Source organism: Scyliorhinus canicula, chromosome 19 (genome assembly GCF_902713615.1).
Source record: "Scyliorhinus canicula chromosome 19, sScyCan1.1, whole genome shotgun sequence".
NCBI classification, from domain to species: domain Eukaryota; kingdom Metazoa; phylum Chordata; class Chondrichthyes; order Carcharhiniformes; family Scyliorhinidae; genus Scyliorhinus; species Scyliorhinus canicula.
Window position 1 is genome coordinate 57,507,569 of NC_052164.1, and position 21,463 is coordinate 57,529,031.

The 21,463-nt window shown below is 47.9% G+C and overlaps 1 protein-coding gene across 3 annotated transcripts in view; it reads right to left on the reverse strand.

Annotated features, from left to right (window-relative positions):
- Positions 1 to 21,463, reverse strand: part of aplp2 (amyloid beta (A4) precursor-like protein 2) — a 133,928-nt gene that overhangs the window by 43,934 nt on the left and 68,531 nt on the right. For 2 of the 3 annotated variants that reach the window (XM_038778411.1, XM_038778410.1), the window contains exons 5-7: positions 20,794 to 20,960; positions 14,989 to 15,156; positions 3,209 to 3,339 (exon numbers count right to left, since the gene is read on the reverse strand). In XM_038778411.1, the coding sequence (XP_038634339.1) occupies positions 3,209 to 3,339; positions 14,989 to 15,156; positions 20,794 to 20,960 (466 nt within the window). The remainder of the gene's footprint in view (positions 1 to 3,208; positions 3,340 to 14,988; positions 15,157 to 20,793; positions 20,961 to 21,463) is intronic. The other variant, XM_038778412.1, reaches the window with a different exon arrangement.

Genomic DNA, 21,463 nt, shown 5'->3' on the forward strand with positions numbered 1-21,463 from the left:
TGAAGGTGGAGTCTCACGAGGCGCTTCACAAGAAATGGCTGGCAAGGATGGAGGAGATGGAGAACCACTCCCGTCGGAAGAACCTGCGTATTCTGGGCCTCCCGGAGGGGCTGGAAGGTTCGGATTTGGGTGCCTACGTGGTTGTGATGCTGAACTCGTTAATGGGCGCGGGGTCGTTCCAAGGGCCCTTGGAGCTGGAGGGGGCCCATCGAGTGCTGTTGAGGAAGCCCAGGCCGAACGAGCCGCCTAGGGCGGTGCTGGTCCGCTTTCACCGCTTCGTTGACCGTGAGTGCGGGCTGAGATGGGCGAAGGTGGGAGAACGCAGAGATCAGAATCTATCAGCACTGGAGCGCGGAGGTGGCGAAGAGAAGGGCTAGTTTCAATGGGGCAAAGGGAGTGCTTCACAGGAAGGGGGTGAAGTTTGGCCTGCTACAGCCGGCTCGCCTCTGGGTCACTTACAAGAACCGCCAGCTCTACTTTGATTCTCCGGAGGAGGCCTGGGCCTTTGTCCAGACAGAGAAGTTGGACTCGAACTGAGGATTGGGGAATGATGTACATAGTCCGGAGGCTCTGTCCTCCTTGGTATCCTTTCGTTTTTATTGGCTGTGTTTGATGTTGCCTTTTTGCTGTTCTGCTTTTTCACTTTTTGGGGCTGTTATTTATTTATTTGGGTGCTTTTTCGTTTTTTCACTGGTGGAGGGTTGGGGAGCTGTTCGCGGTCCTGCTGGATCATGTGCCGGTCTTTTTTCCACGTATTGGGTCGGGGGGGGGCGGGCTTTGGGATGGAAGCGCGGGCTTTCTTCCAGCGCTGGAGTAGTGGGCGGGGTCGGCACTGGTGAAGGGGGAGGTTTGGGGGGGGGGGTCTGCCATGGTGGGGAATGGGCCTGGGGGGTTCTCCGGGCACGTGGTGAGCCGAGGGAGAGCTGTGGCTGACCGCCGCAGAGGGAGGGGGAAGAAGACCCCCCAGATTCGGCTGGTCACATGGAATGTGAGGGGGCTGAATGGACCAGTGAAGCGGTCCCGGGTCTTGGCGCACCTGAAGGGGCTGGGAGCGGACGTGGCTATGCTCCAGGAGACGCACCTTAAGGTGGCGGATCAAGTGAGGCTGAGAGGAGGCTGGGTGGGGCAGGTGTTTCACTCGGGGCTTGATGCGAAGAATCGAGGGGTGGCGATCTTAGTTGGCAAGAGCTTGTCGTTTGTTGCGTCGAGTGTGGTGACGGACAGTGCAGGTAGATACGTGATGGTGAGTGGTAAACTTCAGGGGGAAGCGGGTGGTTCTGGTTAATGTGTACGCCCCCAACTGGGACGATGTGGGCTTCATGCGGCAAATGTTGAGCCGGATCCCGGACCTGGAGACGGGGGGTTTGATCTTGGGAGGGGACTTTAATACGGTGCTGGTTCCGTAGGACGGGTAAGAGGCTGGCGGCGGCATCGGTGCTGAGGAAGTTCATGGATCAGATGGGAAGGGTAGACCCTTGGAGGTTTTTGAAGCCGGGGGGTAGAGAGTTCTCCTTTTTCTCCCATGTCCACAAGGGATATTCCTGGATTGTCTTTTTTGTTCTCAGCAGGGCGCTAATCCCGAGAGTGGTGGGGGCCGAGTACTTGGCAATAGCCATATCTGACCATGCTCCGCATTCGGTGGACCTGGAGCTGGGGGAGGGGAAGGATCAGCGCCCGCTGTGGAGGTTAGATGTGGGGCTTCTGGCAGAGGAGGAAGTATGTGGGCGGGTCCGTATGGGTATAGAGGGGTATTTGGAAGCCAACGATAACAGGGAGGTGCAAGTTGGGGTGGTTTGGGAAGCGCTGAAGGCAGTGGTTAGAGGGGAGCTGATATCCATTCGGGCGAATAGGGAGAGAGGGGAGAGGGTTGAGAGGGAGAGGCTGGTGGAAGAAATGGTAAGGGTGGATAGGAGGTATGCGGATGTCCCGGAGAGGGGCTTTTGAGGAAGCGTCGCAGTCTCCAAGCAGAGTTTGATATACTGACCACCCGGAAGGCGGAGGCGCAGTGGAGGAGGGCGCAGCGGGTGGTATCTGAGTATGGGGAGAAGGCAAGTCGGATGCTGGCCTACCAGCTCCGGAAGCGGGAGGCAGTGAGAGAGATAGGGGGAGTCACAGATGCAGGAGGGAACTTGGTGTGGAGTGGCAGGGACATTAATGGGGGTGTTCAGATCGATTTACGAGGGGCTGTACTAGGCGGTGCCCCCGAGGGAGGTGGGCGGGATGGACCGCTTTCTGGATAAGCTGGAGTTCCCAAGAGTAGAGGATGAGCGGGCGGAGGGTCTGGGGGCCCCAATCAAGTTGGAGGAGCTGATGGAGGCGCTGGGGAGCATGCAGACAGGGAAAGCACCGGGACAAGACAGGTTCCCGGTGGAGTTTTATAAGAAGTTTTCAGATCTGCTGAGCCCACTGCTTGGGAGGAGGACCCTGAATGAGGCGAGGGAAGGGGGGGGCTCAGCCCCCGACGATGTCTAGAGCAATAATCTCACTGATCCTGAAGCGGGATAAGGACCCCCTCCAGTGTGGGTCTTACAGGCCGATTTCGCTCCTCAAATGCCAGAGGTGTTGAAGATACTTGGGTAGTTTGGAGATTTTTCGAGCTACAAGCTCAACGTGGGGAAGAGTGAGCTGTTTGTTAATTGTTTCATTTGAGGGTTAAGCACATACAGGTGAAGGGTATTAATTGAATGGCTACGTAGAAAGAGAAAGACTTGTCCTTCAGTTTGTTTGATCTAGTTTGATTGGTTAATTCGCTTAGCTCAGAAGAGCTAATGGAATGGAGAAGGAAAAAATACCATGAATAAATAAAGACAACTGAAACCAAATTACTGCGGATGCTGGAATTGGAAACAAAAACAGAAAATAAGGACAATATCAGCAGGTCTGACAGCATCTGAGGAAAGGGAAGGTAGCTAACTTTTTGAGTCTGGATAACTCTATTAAAGCTTTGACAAAGAGTCATCCAGACTCCAAATGTTAGCTCTCTTCTTTCTCCACAAATGCTGTCAGATCTGTTGAGGTTGTCCAGTATTTTCTGTTTTCGTTCCAAGACGGGTCTAGTTTCCTTCCTTCATGAACTTTATCGGAACGCAACAACATTATCTTCCGTTGAAACAATAGGAGGGAGTAATTAAGACATTGCAGTCAGATTATCGATTAAATTTTGCTTCAACAATCATACCTCAGGCAATCTCATAAGTGCACTTATTACCTTATCCATACGGTCACGATGTCGGACCTCCAGTTGCTGTTTAGCCTTTGCGAAACGAGCATGTTCATTTTCATCTGCAGGTGTCTCAAAATAAACATCCACCTCATCTGTTGGTTGAGGAGTTGACAGAACTGAAAATAAGAGCACATGTCAGGCACCTCATCTTCAGCAAGTTCAGACTGAAGACCAGAGATGCCTTCAAAATTATTTTTCACCTCTTAAAAAAGCAATTTCCTTGGTTTCTTTTTTGTCAAGATGAGTTCTAAATATTGGTTACAAACCTCCATCTACAAAACGCTTCCATGCCATCTGTTGCATTAATTCATTAAAACCTAGAATTTTGCATATTGGCTTCAAAAAATTAGCTTCATACCAACCAGGTAGTGGGACTGGCTCATAAAGTGAGGCAGGCATGTTATTATCCCTGTAGAGGCTGATAACTTAAAAACAGAAATTAAACTTCCTGTTGATAGCTGAAAGGATGAAATTACAATATTTCATTTTGAGGCTTTTACTATAACAGGCTAAAAGCACAGTTGACAAAACACTTCTTTGTATGCGATTTATACATACAGAACAATATTTTTCCCTTTTATTTTTAACACAACCAAAAAGCCAACTTCATGGTATGTTTTACACTGTCCCTTAAGGCGAGATTGAATTTTCCTAAATCTATTCCAAACTGATTTTCAGTATCCAAGGGGTTATTTTCATTCTTTTCCTTTCCCAACCTGGTAATATTTAACCCACAACTCTATTTCATGGTGAGGATTTTTCCTGACGATTTTCCCAATTACACAAGTTAAGTGCCTCTTCCAGCAGATCCTGGCAAATGAAGGTGTTCGAGGGCAACATGAATCACTGGGGCCTTGTATTCAGGTAGATAATAGCTTGAGACCGTAACTCTTTAAAAAAAAATCTTGGAAGTAAATGGACAGTTTAAAGCATAACTGTTTAAAACCCAACATTGTCAACACCCTCCTGGGATTTTAGAGATGAGTCGTCTGACCGCTAAGCACAAATGCTGCTGCCATTGTCTCTAAGACTGAACACCTTATATTTTCTTTCCAGTAAAACAACTTGGCCTCCCTTTAATCAATAACAGCAATGGCACCCAGGCCTCTTGTTAGGTGGACTTCAAGTCATATTACCGCCTTTAGTTTATTGGTAACAATACTGTTCCAAAACATAAACATCTTATAAAACACCATACTCGCGACATTGTAACAAGGGCAACATCTCCACACCTCATTATTTTTAAAGTTGCAAGGAGCAAAAGGACTACTTGTAGAGAAAATGGTGTCCTATTAATTCAATGGTTTCATGTAAAACAAACCACTTTTTCCTGTCTATCCAGTTTATCTCCTTGAAAATAGGATATCTGTCCTTGAGAATCCCAGAGATTATACTACCCAGTACATAAGAGAGATCTTGTTGAGACCCTGGCTCCCACTATTTTGTACCTTGATACCTGGCAGTGAAGATAAGTCTCTAGTTGTAGGGGAGCTGTCATTCACTGTTGAGAGTTAGCAGTGATTGTGAACGGTAGAGAATATCATAGTTTGTTTGTTAGCTTGTTATTTACAGCACAGGAGGCCATTTGGCCCATTGTATGTGCACTGGCTTCCAAACGAGCAACCTATCTAGTCCCATCCCCTAATCCTATCTCTGTAGCCCTCGAAATTCATCGCTTTCAAATATATATCCAGCTCCCTTCAGAAACCTCCTTTGGAATCTACCTCCACCTCTCTCCAAGGCAGTGCATTCCAAACCCCAACAATTCTGAGTAAAGAGGCTTCTCCTCATCTCACTCCAAGCTCTCTTGCTGACCATCTTAAAACTTGACCCCTAGTCACTGACATATCAACAAGTGGAAACAGAATATCCTTCTTTACCCTGTCAAAACTGTTCAGAATTTGGAACACCTCAATAAAGTTGCTTCTTAATCTTTGTTCCAAGGAGAACAAGCCTGATTTTTCCAATCTTTGCTTGTATCTAAAATTCCTCATTCTTGGTATCTTTCCAGTAAATCTCCTCTGCACTCTCTCCACGGCTTTAATATCCTTCCTTAATAAAGTGCCCAGAACTGAAGACACTATTCCAAATGTGGCCAGACCAATGATTTGTAGAGGTATAGCATCACTTCCTTGCTTTGATACTCTATGCCTCTATTTAAAAGCCCAAGAATGCCATTGGTTTTCTAAACAACTGTTTCAACTTACCTGGCCGCCTTCAGAGAATTATGCACTTTAACCCAGAGGCCCCTAGCTCCTGTACTCTCCTCAAAGTTGTATCATTGAGCCTACATTGTCTCCCCATGTTCTGCCAAAATGCATCACCTCACATTTTGCTGCATGGAAGTTCATCTGCCAGCTGTTCGAAAGCAAAATTACACCTCATCCCCCTTGCACCAAATTCCCAAGTGTACTCACTCAGATTGTGTCTCACTCAGGAACTTCTCTCTCCCAACTGTTCGCCTGTCACTTACTATCTTAATTGATTCCACAATCTGTTGTGGTGGGATTCGAATCTGCGCCCCTCGAGCATTACCCTGCGCCTGTGGATTACAAGTTCAGCAACAATACCACTATGCCATTGCCTCCCCTTGTTGGTGTTGCTGCCAAAGTCAGGATTTACTGCTCAACTATAAACTGCTTCTGCGATGGCTCTGTGTCTTTTTCTTTCAGCAGTTTGACACAACTGAGTATTTTGCTAGGCCACTTCAGAGCACAATGAAGAATAAACCAAGGTGGTGCTGGACTTTAGTAACATTCAGGTCGCACTAGATTTTTAAAATTAGTTCATGGGATGTGGGCATCACTGGCTGGGCCAGCATTTATTGTCCATCCCCGAGGGCTTTTCAGTCAATCACATTGTTGTGGATCTGGAGTCACACGTAGGCCAGACTGGGTAAGGGTGACATATTTCCTTTCCTAAAGGACATTAATGAACCATGTGGGTTTCGAAGACAATCGACAATGGTTTCATGGTCAATATTAGATTTTTAATTCAAGATTCTTATTGAATTGAAATTTCACTATCTGCCGTGGTGGAATTCAAACCTGAAGCCCCAAAACATTATCCTGGGTCTCTGGATTTCTGGTCCAGTGACAATACCACAACACTGCTACCTCCCCTAAAGGGCAGTGGGTTTCCTTTCCTGAATTACATTTATGAAGCAATTGAGTTTTTACAACAATCCAATGGCTTTTGGGTCACTTTTCCTGCTACAAGCTTTTTGTTAATAGATATTTGTTTAACATGAATTCAAATTCTCCATAACAATGGGATTCCAACTCAGAGTCTCAGGGTTGTGTGCTTAGGCCTCAGGATTATGAGCAACAGCTACGCCAACACGCAACTTTTTACACACTTTCAAATATTTATTTTGTTTTTCCTGAAATAGACAGTCAAAAACAAAAGCCAAATTTACTCTGAATTTAAGCAAGAACCTCACTTTCAACATCTTCAAACTCAGTTTTATAATTTTAATAATGAAATTCGGTAATAATCTGCACTTCAGTATTATTTTAATAAATTTAAGTCTTTAATACAGTTCCAATGAACTCCCCAACAAGGGAAGGATTTCATAGAATTTACAGTGCAGAAGGAGGCCATTCGGCCCATCGAGTCTGCACCAGCCCTTGGAAAGAGCACCAAGGCCTTAAGAGTACTTAAGCCCCACGCCTCCACCCTATCCCCTTTATCCCCGTAACCCAGTAACCCCACTTAACCTTTTTGGACACAAATAGCAATTTAGAATGGCCAATCCACCTAACCTGCACATCTTTGGACTGTGGCAGGAAACCGGAGCACCTGGAGGAAACCCACACACACACGGGAAGAACGTGCAGACTCCACACAGACAGTGACCCAATCCGAGAATCGAACCTGGGACCCTGGAGCTGTGAAGCAACTGTGCTAACCACTATGCTCCCGTACTGCCCAAATTGAGATAAGCCAGTGATTGTAGAAAGAAACCTGGCAAAAATTGGGGCTCTATCGACTCCTTTCTCTTTATTTTATCTTCAGCTGTAACAGCCAAAGAAAGAATTTGCCACCTGAGATGAGAAAATGCACAGAATGGAAAGTAGTCAAAACCATCATGTGCGAGCGAGGCACAATGGCAACGGTCCTGTACATCCAGTATTTAGCAATGGTTTTCAGCTGTTGACCGAACTGTTTTTTTTTGGTCAGCAGCTTGTAGGTTAGAATGAGGCAAATCACTTCTGGTTGTGGAAGCGCGAGAGGAGAAACTTTGGGGATTCACAACATTTTATCCAAGTTCTTGTCCATTATTGAAGCCTCTAACTCTCAAAACTAAGCCCTGGAATGTTTTTGTATAAAGGTTCTACTTGTTATGTAGAACTTTAAAAAACTTTTCTTGATGTTTTTCTCGCCAAGGGCTTATTTCAGTTGCACTGGATTGCTGAGTCCAAAAGGTCGAGAGATTTGTAATGCACACACGCAAAGGCGAAATATTTTACTTAAGGGCTTAATTAATTCAGAATTTGACCAATTGATGACATATGGTGTATTTTGTTTTACAAGGGAACCAATAGCATTTGTAAGAAGCTCAATACAAAGTGGCACTGGTAAAATAAAATGGTAGCACTCAAAATGGGAAAAGCAATGTTGTCTTATTTGCTGTCATGCTGGAACACGACATGAATGCCAAGAGAAAATAAGAGGTTGTGACTACTGAGAGATATATATTTTAGCAGAAGTGATAGGGAGAGACAATATATCTTCATGGCAGGAAATATTGAGAGAATAATTATCAAAGCATGTGGGATCTTCGGCTTTATAAATAGAGGCAGAGTATAAAAGCAGGAAAGCTATGCTGAATCCTAATACAATTCTGGTATAGGCCACAACTACAGCCCTGCGTCCAGTTCTAGTCACCATATTGTTCTTCTCTTTGGAAAATGGAGCAGAGCTACAGGGAAAAAATAAGGGAGATTTGATAGAGGTGTGCAAGATTTGGATAAGCCAGGCAAACAGAAATTGTTCCCATCAGATTGCGGTACAAGGACTGGGGGTCACAGATTTTAAAATTTGTGAAAGGGATGCAGGAGGAATGTGAGGAAGACCTTTTTTTTAACCCACTGAGTCGTAATAACTTGGAACTTGCTGTATGAGGGTGCTGGAAGCAGAGATAATAAACGATTTCAGGAAAAAATTGAATGGGTACTTTATGGAAATAAACTTGCAGAGCTACAGGGAAAAAGGGAATGGGAATGGTAGAATTTCTCCACAGAGAGCTGGCACGAGCTTGGTGGACTGAATGGCTTCTCCTCTGTGCCGCAATAACTCAATGATGACGGCACAGTGGTTAGCACTGCTGCCTCACAGTGCCAGGAACCTAGGTTCAATTCCAGCCTTGGGTGACAGTCTGTGTGGAGTTTACAATCTGTTGTAACGTTTTGACCATGATTGATAGCAAAGCTGTGTCAGAGAGTTGGACAAAGTCCATGGAGGGTGCCAATGCTTGTGCACAGTCATGTGTTTGGGCTACACCAGAACATTAAATATTTTCACACAATTTCAGCTGAAATGTAACATGCATTCCATACATGGTATTAAGCCAGATACACAAATATTCGGACCGTACTCCAGCACTGGAGCCCACGGTTTGTGCAGTGTAGTTAAGAGTTTGTCTCTTCCATGGCTACCAACAGAAATGATTATCCAATTATCCAATAAAAGGAGCTTTCCAGTTAACTGCTCAGTAAATTGCGCCATACAAATAAAGAGTCTCCCATATTCCATCACCACTTTTAACTCAATTTGTGGATTGGCTACAATTGAAAACGTAGATCCAAATTTCAGATTGTTATCTAACCCTTGCAGTGACGACCTGTGGATTGAGCCCAACACTCTGTTTAAAAACCTGACAGGTCTCCGTGTAAGACCTGACATCAGGGCTGGATAATAAGGGGAGACCAATATCAGTGGTTTCCCCAGGAAATAGGCAACGCTTCAGGAAAGGAGAAAAATCAATGAAGATGAGGCTAAAAGAACACAGAACAGACTTGCAAGCAGCTGAACCATTCAATAATACTTCGAAAATCAATCCCCTGCTCTGGAGCTGCTCAATTGTTTGTTCGCAGGGAGAACTTCCGGATGCGGCGATGCGGAGCTAAGCCGCATGTTCGGTAGCTCCCGCTATTTTTTGACTTTCGGGCTCTTTTAAGGGCCCGCAGCGGCGCTGGTTCGACCTTTCCCCGGGTGGGAATGCAGCTGCTGGTGGATGGGCTGGACCAGGAGCGGAGCGGTCAGAAAATCAACTTTGAAGCAGAGAAAGGTGCGAGGCAAGGAAAACAAAATGGCGGCGGGCGGGGAACCGGCAGCGTGGCCGTGGGAGCAGCAGGAGCTGCTTCAGCGCTCCTTCAGGGAGCTAAAAGCCGAGATCCTGGAGCCGTATAAGGCCTCGCTGGACAAGATCATGGCGACTGAGACAGCTCAGGCTGCAGAGATCCGGCAGCTACAGCTAAAGACCTCGGAGAACGAGGACGAGCTCCTGGGCCTAGCAGTGAAGATGGAGTCGCACGAGGCGCTTCACAAGAAATGGCTGGCAAGGATGGAGGAGTTGGAGAACCGCTCCCGTCGGAAGAACCTGCGGATTTTGGGCCTCCCGGAGGGGCTGAAAGGTTCGGATTTGGGGGCCTACGTGGTCGTAATGCTGAACCCGTTGGTGGGCACGGGGTCGTTCCGGGGACCCTTGGAGCTGGAGGGGGCCCATCGAGTGTTGTTGCGGAAGCCCGGGCCGAACGAGCCGCCTAGGGCGGTGCTGGTCCGCTTTCACCGCTTCGTTGACCGTGAGTGTGTGCTGAGATGGGCAAAGAAGGAAAGGAGCAGCAAGTGGGAGAATGCGGACATTAGGATCTATCAGGACTGGAGCGCGGAGGTGGAGAAGAGAAGGGCTGGCTTCAATCGGGCGATGGGAGCGCTTTACAGGAAGGGGGTGAAGTTTGGCCTGTTACAGCCGGCTTGCCTTTGGGTCACTTACAAGGACCGCCAGCTCTACTTTGACTCTCCGGTGGAGGCCTGGGCTTTTGTCCAGGCAGAGGAATTGGACTCGAACTGAGGACTGGGGGGCTGGGGAATGATGTACATTGTCCGGAGGCTCTGTCCTCCTTGGTATCCTTTCGTTTTTATTGGCTGTGTTTGATGTTGCCTTTTCGTTGCTCTGCTTCTTCGTTTTTTGGGGCTGTTATTTATTTACTGTGGTGCTTTTTAGTTTTTTCCACTGGTGGAGGGTTGGGGAGCTGCTCGCAGTCCCGCTGGGTCATGTACCCGTCTTTTTCCCACATGTTGGGCGGGGGGGGGCGGGGTTCGGGATGGAAGCGCGGGCTTTCTTCCCCCGCTGGAGGAGTTGGGGGCGGGGCCGACACTTGGAGGGGAGACTGGTGGTTACGTTGCATCAGGGGGTAGGGGCCGTCGGTATGGCGGGGGTGTAGCCTGGGTCAGCAGGAGTCGGCTGACTTATGGAAGTACAATGTTAGGGGTAACGCAGCTGGGGGGGGCCTAGCCCGGGGAGGGGGGGGGGGGTTACTGGACCTGGAGATTGATCCTGGGTGGGGACTTTAATACGGTGCTGGATCCGGCTCTGGATCGCTCGAAGTCTAGGACGGGTAAGAGGCCGGCGGCGGCCTCGGTGCTGAGGGGATTCATGGATCAGATGGGTGGGGTAGACCCTTGGAGGTTCTTGAAGTAGGGAGTTCTCCTTTTTCTCCCATGTTCACAAGGCTTATTCCCGGATTGACTTTTTTGTTCTCAGCAGGGCGCTGATCCAGAGAGTGGTGGGGGCGGAGTATTCGGCAATAGCCATATCTGACCATGCTCCGCATTTGGTGGACCTGGAGCTGGGGGAGGGGAAGGATCAGCGCCCGCTGTGGAGGTTAGATGTGGGGCTTCTGGCACAGGAGGAAGTGTGTGGTCGGGTCTGTAGGGGTATAGAGGGATATTTGGAAGCCAATGACAACGGGGAGGTGCAAGTTGGGGTGGTTTGGGAAGCGCTGAAGGCAGTAGTTAGAGGGGAGCTTATATCCATTCGGGCGTACAGGGAGAGGGGGAGAGGATCGAGAGGGAGAGGCTGGTGGAGGAAATGGTAAGGGTGGACAGGAGGTATGCGGATGTCCCGGAGGAGGGGCTTTTGAGGAAGCGTCGCAGTCTCCAAGCGGAGTTTGATATACTGACCACCCGGAAGGCTGAGGCGCAGTGGAGGAGGGCGCAGCGGGTGGTATATGAGTATGGGGAGAAGGCAAGTCGGATGCTGGCCCACCAGCTCCAGAAGCGGGAGGCAGCGAGAGAGATAGGGGGAGTCACAGATGCAGGAGGGAACTTGGTGCGGGGTGGCAGGGACATAAATGGGGTGTTCAGATCCTTTTACGAGGGGCTGTACCGGGCAGTGCCCCCTAGGGAGGCGGGCGGAGTGGACCGCTTTCTGGATAGGCTGGAGTTCCCAAGAGTAGAGGAGGAGCGGGTGGAGGGTCTGGGGGCCCCAATCGAGTTGGAGGAGCTGATGGAGCTGCTGGGGAGCATGCAAACAGGGAAAGCGCCGGGACCCGATGGGTTCCTGGTGGAATTTTACAAGAAGTTTCCAGATCTGCTGGGCCCGCTGCTTGTGAGGACCCTGAACGAGGCGAGGGGAGGGGGGGGGGGGGGGGGGGGGGGCTCTGCCCCCGACGATGTCCAGGGCAATCATCTCTTTGTTCCTGAAGCGGGGCAATGTCCCTCTCCAGTGTGGGTCCTACGGGCCGATCTCGCTCCTTAAGGTGGACGAAAAGTTGTTGGCAAAGGTACTGTCCAAAAGGGTGGAAGATGTGGTCCCGATGGTTATCCATGAGGACCAAACGGGGTTTGTGAAGGGGAGGCAGCTGAATGTCAATGTACGGTGGCTTAATGTTATGATGATGGCGCCGGTGGCTGGGGAGGCGGAAATAGTAGCATCGATGGATGCGGAGTAAGCTTTTGACAGGGTGGAGTGGAGTTACCTGTGGGAAGTGCTGAGGAGGTTTGGGTTTGGTGAGGGATTCATCAGCTGGGTGAGGTTGCTGTACAGCTCCCCGGTGGCGAGTGTCGCGATGAACGGGAGGAGGTCGGAGGACTTCCGGCTTTCCCGGGGGACGAGGCAGGGGTGTCCGTTGTCTCCCCTGCACTTCGCGTTAGCGATTGAGCCCTTGGCCATGGCGCTGAGGGATTCGAAGAACTGGAGGGGGATTGTGCGGGGGAGGGGGGGGGGGGGGGGGGGGGGGAGGAGGAGCACCGGTTATCGTTGTACGTAGATAATTTACTGTTCTACGTCGCGGATCCGGCTGGGGGGATGCCAGAGGTGTTGAAGATACTTGGGGAGTTTGGGGACTTTTCGGGCTACAGGCTCAATGTGGGGAAAAGTGAGCTGTTTGTGTTGCACCTGGGGACCAGGAGAGGGAGATAGGGGAGCTCCCGTTGAAGAGTGCGGAGAGGAGCATTAGATATCTTGGGGTCCAGATAGCTAGGAGCTGGGGAGCCCTGCACAGGCTCAACTTTTCGAGGCTGGTGGAACAGATGGAGGAAGAGTTCAGGAGGTGGGATGCGCTGCCGCTTTCTTTGGCGGGCAGGGTCTAGTCGGTTAAAATGACGGTGCTCCCGAGGTTTTTGTTTCTTTTCCAGTGCCTCCCCATACTGATTCCGAAGGCTTTTTTCAAAAGGGTGAATAAGAGTATTCTGGGGTTTGTGTGGGTGCGGAAGGCCCTGAGAGTAAGGAGGGTATTCCTAGAGCGAAGAAGGGAGGCAGGCGGTTTGGCGTTGCCCAACCTGTGTGGGTATTACTGGGCTGCGAATGTGGCAATGATTCGCAGGTGGGTGATGGAGGGGGAGGGTGCCGCATGGAAGAGGCTGGAGGTGGCGTCCTGTGTGGGTACGAGTTTGGGGGCTTTGGTGACGGCCCCACTTCCACTCTCCCCGGCAAGATATTCCACGAGTTGGTAGTGGTGGCATCCCTCAAATTCTGGGGGCAGTGGAGGCGGCACAGGGGGGAAGTGAAGGCCTCAGTGTGGGCCCCGATACGGGGCAATCACAGGTTTGCACCGGGGAGGATGGATGGTGGGTTTGGGAGTTGGCACAGGGCAGGCATCAGACAGATTGGGGACCTCTTCCTCGATGGGAAGTTTGCGACTTTAGAGGAGTTAGAAGGGAAGTGGGGCCTCCCCCCGGGAACGCTTTCAGGTATATGCAGATCAGGGCGTTTGTTAAGCGGCAGGTGGCGGAGTTCCCGCTGCTGCCGTCTAGGTGGGTGCAGGATAGGGTGCTCTCGGGGACGTGGGTCGGTGAGGGTAGGATATCGGCAATTTATCAGATGATGCAGGACGAGGAGGAGGCCTCGGTAGAGGAGCTAAAAGTGAAGTGGGAGGCGGAGCTAGGGGAAGAGATTGAGGCTGGGATGTGGGCGGATGCCCTGGAAAGGGTGAACTCGTCCTCTTCTTGCGCACGGCTCAGCTTAATTCAGCTGAAGGTGCTGCATAGGGCGCACATGACAGGGGCCAGGATGAGCTGGTTCTTTTGGGGGGGGGGGGGGGGGGGGGAGAGGAGAGAGACAGGTGCGGGAGGCCCGGCGAACCACACCAATATGTTTTGGGTATGTCCGGCCGTTGGAGGGGTTTTCAAAGGAGGTAGCGGGGACTCTGTCCAAGGTGGTCGGTTCCAGGGTGGAACCGGGCTGGGGGCTCGCGATCTTTGGGGTAGCATCGGAGCCGGGAGTGCAGGAGGTGAAAGAGGCAGGCATCCTGGCCTTTGCGTCTCTAGTAGCCCGGCGCAGGATTCTTTTACAGTGGAGGGACGCGAAGCCCCCGAGCTCGGAGGCCTGGATTAACGACATGGCCGGGTTCATCAAGCTGGAAGGGTCAAGTTTACCCTGAGGGGGTCGGTACAAGGTGTCTTCCGGCGATGGCAACTTTTTCTCGACTTCCTGGCGAAAGATTAGAGTGGTCAGTCTCTGCATCAACCTGGGTGGGGGATGGTACGGGGGGGGGGGGGTTTGGGGTTTGTTAAGGGGGTTTATTTTTGCGACTGTGTGCTTGTTATGTTTTTCTTCCTTGTATTGTTGTTCGTCATTAATTTATTACTTTGTATCGGGGGGGGATTTCTTTTTTCTGTTTCTGTGTAAATTTACACCTTGTTTACTTTAACCGTGGGGAGAAAATGTGTTGTTGAAAATCTTGCATAAAAATTATTTTTTTTTAAAAAAAATAATTGTTTGTTCGCAGTACATCACATGTGGTGAGTACTGGCCAAGTAGAAGCAGCATGGCTGGCTGGAGTAACTGGTAACTGAAGGATGTGAACCTGAGATGTGTTCTATATTTGCAAATAAAAACATCTTAAAACCAAGACAGTACCTGGAACTTGTCCATGATTTCGAGTTGCGCATACCTTGTGTGTTTCATGCATTTTCCATGCAAGCAAAACAGATTTTAAACCGGCTCAAAACAATTCACTCCTCTCTACAATTAGCTTAGATAATAAAAAGGTTGATCAGGACATACAGATAGCAAAGCCAACTGCCCACATACACACAAAGGTGACAAAAAGGCACTACAGAGAATGTACGAAAAATGTCTAAGGAAATTAGTGTCACCAACAGAGTTCTTGGTCTAGAAGAAGGTGACAGAAATGTCCGAGACAGATAAAATGAAACTATAAATCACAAAGATTGGTGGGTTATTAGGTAAACTCATTGATTGGTATGGGGAGATTGGTACTAAGCAGGTAGGCTGCTTCAGCAAATGGCTGACTTACTCATTTGTTTACATTCAGTCGTACAGTATTCCTCGGATTCAAAATTGTTTCTGTTGCCTCCGCAACCTCCGTAAACGAACCGAACACATTTCTTCTTGCTGACATTGAAATACCAGCGAGGTATCATGGCCCGACAGGGACCAGTCATAGCCTCCTGTGAGCAGACAACTGTATGGAAACAGGACAAAGCATGAGAGATGTCTACAGGCAAACAAATCCTGGACAGATCCTATAGGCAAAGCAACAGGGTACACTACGTAAATAAACTGAAATCACACAGGATTGGACATAGTAACAAGTATGGGATCAACCTTGGGAAGGCAGATTTCCAAACAACATGACTCAGGAATTAATTTACGTAGTGTGATGCCCACACAGGGCAGGATAACCGCACACAGAGCCACACAGGGCAGGATAACCGCACACAGTGCCACACAGGGCAGGATAACCGCACATAGTGCATACTCAGGGCAGGATAACCGCACACAGTGCATACTCAGGGCAGGATAACCGCACACAGTGCATACTCAGGGCAGGATAACCGCACACAGTGCATACTCAGGGCAGGATAACCGCACACAGTGCATACTCAGGGCAGGATAATCGCACATAGTGCCCACTCAGGGCAGGATAACCGCACATAGTGCCCACTCAGGGCAGGATAACCACAGAGTGCCGGCACATGACCAAAGTCACGCATGCGGATCCTGGCCTGGCACGAATAGGCAGTTCTGCCCTTGCTGGCTTATACGCTTTGCATTCTTAAATGAGGACTCAAGCATTTCTGTGATTCTCCACATCTACATGCTTTTCCGAATCATGCTTATTATCATGCTTATCAAATCTTGCATGATTAAGGTGTTTCTGCATCAATCTTGCTGACAGGAATGCAGCTGAAATTTCCTGCCAGCTGCTCTGGAACATGTAAACTAGCACAAAGCACTGTCGGCAGATGAGGAGAAAAATTTTATGCAGCAAGCAATGATGATCTGGAATGCAATGCCTGAAAGAGTGGAAGATGCAGATTAATAATCATTTTCAGAAGGGAATCGATTATGTATATAAATGTGGGTGCACGTGTGCTTGTATAAAATTTAAAAAATTAAAAGTTTACAGGGAAAGAAGATAAATGCTCTCTCAGAGTTGGCATTGGCCTAATAGGTCAAATAGCCTCACTTTGTGCTGCATCAACAATTCTACCAAAAGGTGTAACAGGGAGCAAGCTACTGTTTTCTGTCGTAATGCCTGGGTGTCAACAACTTTTCAGCCCTTTCTTTTCCATGGTGAAGCAAGTTGACAAAATTCATGTGTAATGATGATTCAAGGCAAACCTGACAAATCAGCTAGGCATGAATTTCCTCATAAAAGGCAGTACACCTCACTTGCACCATTGCAATATTGAAACTTTGTAGGAATTTCCTTGCGATTTTTCCCATGTACATGTTGATTCTTTATTATTTTAAAATCTAAAGCCTGTTTCTTATTCTGAACTGCACACATCCTCACATGGTACTCCAACTGGTTCCCACCTGAGGCATAGCAGCTTCCACTTTGAGTGGGCGAGAGGGAGAGCTATGGATGGAAATAGAAAACAAGCAGAAACTCCATCTTGTCAACTCCTGGCACTTGTCTGCTCTGAATTTTGGTATTAAACTTTGAATGTGCTAGATCCGATGTGGAATGAAATAAATTGCAGGGAGTCAATTGGGGCAAAGCAAAAAAGTACAAAACGATGACAAGGCAACTTCTGAAACCACTTCAAACTGTCCAGCGAACATTGCAATTCAAGTCAATGTAGCTGAAAGATACCAAAAGTTCAGGTTGGTTTTCAAAGATTTATTAAAAAGAATTGCAGACAGCATATTCACTCGAGATTAAGGAAATCAAAGTTACGCTGAAGAGACAGCAAAGGGGGAGTTAATGAGAGGAAAGGCAAGTGGGCAGCACGGTAGCATGGTGGTTAGCATAAATGCTTCACAGCTCCAGGGTCCCAGGTTCGGTTCCCGGCTGGGTCACTGTCTGTGCGGAGTCTGCACGTCCTCCCCGTGTGTGCGTGGGTTTCCTCCGGGTGCTCCGGTTTCCTCCCACAGTCCAAAGATGTGCGGGTTAGGTGGATTGGCCATGCTAAATTGCCCGTAGTGTCCTAAAAAGTAAGGTTCGGGGGGGGGGGGGGGGGGGGGGGGGGGGTTGTTGTTGGGTTACGGGAATAGGGTGGATACGTGGGTTTGAGTAGGGTGATCATTGCTCGGCACAACATCGAGGGCCGAAGGGCCTGTTCTGTGCTGTACTGTTCTATGAGAAACAGGGAAAGAGGACAAAAAAAGGGAAAGATAGAAAGGGAAAAGAGGAAGTCAAAAGGACAAAAAGAACAAGGGGTAGAAGAAAGGGGGATTGAAGACAGAAGGTGATGAAGGGAAGAAAAATGGTGAGAGACAGGAGTCATTTGCTCAAGGATGAAGATAAGAGTAGTGGGAAAGAAGCTGCCAATTTATATATGGTGATTAAAAAAAGAGTTCAGCAAATATTTTGTATTAATTGTCACTGGAGAGAAGGGTATCAAGGACAAAATAAATTGCGTAGTGGTTGAGTGTGAGATAAGCAGTGAAAGGATGGATAAATGGAAAGAAAATGAGGTAGAATAGTTAGATTAACAGTAGCCAAAGCATTAGGGTCCAATGGAATTCATCCGAGAATCCCAATGGGAGATAGAACATAGAACAGTACAGCACAGAACAGGCCCTTCGGCCCTCGATGTTGTGCCGAGCAATGATCACCCTTCTCAAACCCACGTATCCACCCTATACCTGTAACACAACAACACCCCCTTAACCTTACTTATTAGGACACTACGGGCAATTTAGCATGGCCAATCCACCTAACCCGCACATCTTTGGACTGTGGGAGGAAACCGGAGCACCCGGAGGAAACCCACGCACACACGGGGAGGACGTGCAGACTCCGCACAGACAGTGACCCAGCCGGGAACCGAACCTGGGACCCTGGAGCCGTGAAGCATTTATGCTAACCACCATGCTACCCTGCTGCCCCAAAAGTTTGATTCAAGTTTTACCATCTTCCTTGGTGGGATGAGAAGGAAATGGTAATGGTTCGAGAAATTATGTTTCAGATTTCAACTCGAGTGAAGTGTGCTGGAAGACTGTAGAACGGTCATTTTAAAACATTAAGCCATTTAGCTGGGTACATTTTCAAGAGTCTCTAATTAAGGATGAAATTACCATACATCTGGATAAAGGAGAAAATATTTATCTTGGATTTCAAAAGGGACATCTGTGCTTGACAAACTATAGAATCTTACGAGGAGATAACAGACACAGTTGATGAGGAAATTAAATGGGTGTTGTGTATGAGGACTGTACGAAAGTCTTTGACATATGCCACTTGGGGCATTACGAGAGGAAAATAAAGTGTTTAGAATTAGGAGGCAAAAATAAATTGGATGAAATTGTGTTCACAAAGCAAGCAGAATAAGACAGTGTTTCCAGACTGATTACAAGTTGGTAGCAGTGCTCCACTTGGTTCAGTTCTGAGTTCACCTTGGCTCACTGTGTACATCAATAATGTAGATATGTTCAGAGTGGTGCTGAAATTTGAGGATGATACCAATACAAAAGGCATACAACAAAAGGTACAATTGAACCAGAGTTTATCTCTACTCTTCTCTTACATATATGCATAATGAATAGAGATAAACTCTGGTTCAATCCCCACAGAATTACAAATAATATAGTGCAGAAGAGGCCCTTTGGCCCATCGAATCTACACTGATGCATGAAAACCACCTGACCCGTCTAACTAATCCCATTTGCCAGCATTTGGCCCACAGCCTTGCATGTTATGACGTGCTAAGTGCTCATCCAGGTACTTTTTAAAGGATCAGAGGCACGCACCTCATCTTCTCAGGCAGTAGATTCCACACAGTCATCACCCTCTGGTTAAAAAGGTTTTTCCACAAATCCCACCGAGCCCTCCTTCCCCTCACCTTGAACTTTGTCCCCTTGTAACTGACCATTCAATTAAGGGGAACAGCTGCTCTCTATCCACCCATTGATGCCCTTTCAGACCTGGAGGGCCTTCTATTGGCCCTCTGTGAGAGCGCACTCACTGTTGGCAGGTAAACCTGCCTTCTGGCCCCTGAAGAGCAGTTTTTGTTTTATTAATTTACGGGATGTGGGCGACACTGGCTAGGCCAGCATTTATTGCCCATCTCTAGTTGCCGTTCAGAAGGTGGTGGTGAGTTGCCTTCTTCAACCGCTGCAGTCAGTACACCCACAGTGCTGTTAGGGAGGGAATTCCAGATTTGTTCCTGGTGACAGTGAAGGAAATGTGATATATTTCCAAGTCAGGGTAACGAATGACTTAGAAGGGAACTTCCAGGTGGTGGGTTCCCAGGTATTCGCTGCTCTTGTCCTTCTAGATGGTAGAGGTTGTAGATTTGGAAGGTGCAGCCGAAGGAAATGTGGTGAATTACTGCAGTGCATCCTGTAGATGGTACACATGGCTGCCACTATTCATCGGTGCTGGAGGGTTTGAATGTTTGTGGAAGGGGAAGTAATCAAGCAAGTTGCTTTATCCTGGATGGTGTCAAGCTTCTTGACTCATCCAGGCAAATGGAGAGTATTCCATTACACTCCTGACTTGTGCCTTGTAGATGGTGGGCAGATTTTGGGGAGTCGGGAGGCGAGATACCTAGGATACGTAGGATTCCTAGTCTTTGACATGCCCTGATAGCCACAGTATTAATATGGCTAGCCCTGTTCAGTTTCTGATCATTGGCAACTCCCAGGATGTTGATCATGGAGGATTCAACGATGGTTGTGCCATTGAATGTCAAGGGGTGATCGTTAGATCCTCTCTTGTAAGAGATAGTCATTGCCTGGCACTTGTGGTGTGGCACAAATGTAACTTGCCACTTGTCAACCCAAGAGTGGAGCTGAGATGATTGACCTTCAACCACCACAACCATCTTACTTTGTGCCAGGTGTGACTCTAACCAGCGGAGAGTTTTCCCCTGCTTCCCATTAACTCCAGTTTAGCTAGGACTCCTTGATGCCATTTAGAATAGAAAATGCAATAACCTGGCATCCCGCACTTCTCCATTTTTCAATAGCTGTATAGCGTGCTGCATTGTTCAGAAAACCTTGCTTTGACATTTTCATCTGGTTGCATCTTCATAGCAAGCCATATTACCCACCAATTCAAACTTTACTTGAGATATTGCACGACCAAGACTTTAAGGACTTGCAACTTGATTAGCATTCACAAAATATACTTTAGCAGATGTTTATCACTGCACTTCATGAAATGAACTGCTAGAAGAGTGTCAGGAGTCTGGAAAAATAAATACAAAATGTCCAACCCTTTGCTCCAAGAGAAAACTGGAGATAAGTGGAAGGCTCCTTGTTATAACTTGCTACACAAAACAAATAATGGATAATCTGTGTTTTTCTTCAAAGAGAAGGCTGTTTGTTTCTCAGCCACAGGATAAAATGCAAGTTAAAAACCTCTTAATAAGGCTGCGTGGTGGCATAGTGGTTAGCACTGCTGCCTCACGGCACCGAGGACCCAGGTCCGATCCCGGCCCTAGGTCACTGACCGAATGGAGTTTGCACACTCTCTCAGTGTCTGCATGGGTCTCACCCCCACAAACGCAAAAGATGTGCAAGGTCGGTAGATTGGCCACGCTAAATTGTCCCTTAATTTGGGAAAAAAAGAATTGGATACTCTAAATTTATTTTTAAAAACCTCTAAATAGCTTAATTATACAATGATTAATGCATCAATTACCTTCCATGTCATTGACATGGTCCTTTTTGTACAAATCCTCCTCACTGCTTTCTTCCTCCCAGTCATCAATATATTCATCTTCATCTTCTTCAGAATAGTCATAATACAGTTCATCCTCCTCGTCCTCCATAACAGCCATTTTCTCTACTTTGGTGGACTCCTCTTGGCTAAAGAATTTAGGATAGGATAATTAGAAGGATGCTTTTGGTCTTAGAAAATATTCATGCAGTGAGATTGGTTATCCCATCCCACAGCCCACTTCTCATTTGCATATTTCATAATGGAGTCGCTACAAACTCTGGGAGCAACTTTACTGACTCAGTCATGCTGCCCAAAGGATACTACCTATTGGATCCAATTTGTTAATTGTGGTATCAAAGCAAAGGCACAGACTGGTTTAAGTCTCTAATCAGAGATCGACTGCTCAACCCCTCTCCCATTTTACCATTCCTATCTACCTATGAGAGCCAATCAATCAAACAGTTATCGGACCTCTTTATGAAATGCTGGTCCCCCTCAAGGACTGGTACCCAACTAGAACAGCATTCTGTTGATTCTATTCTTGTCGTTCAATATCACATGGCTTGTCATGCCCCAATCCTGTAAATATATTCAAAGACCCGGGAAACTTTCATATATTTTGCTATGTAATAACCATCATTATGCTTCA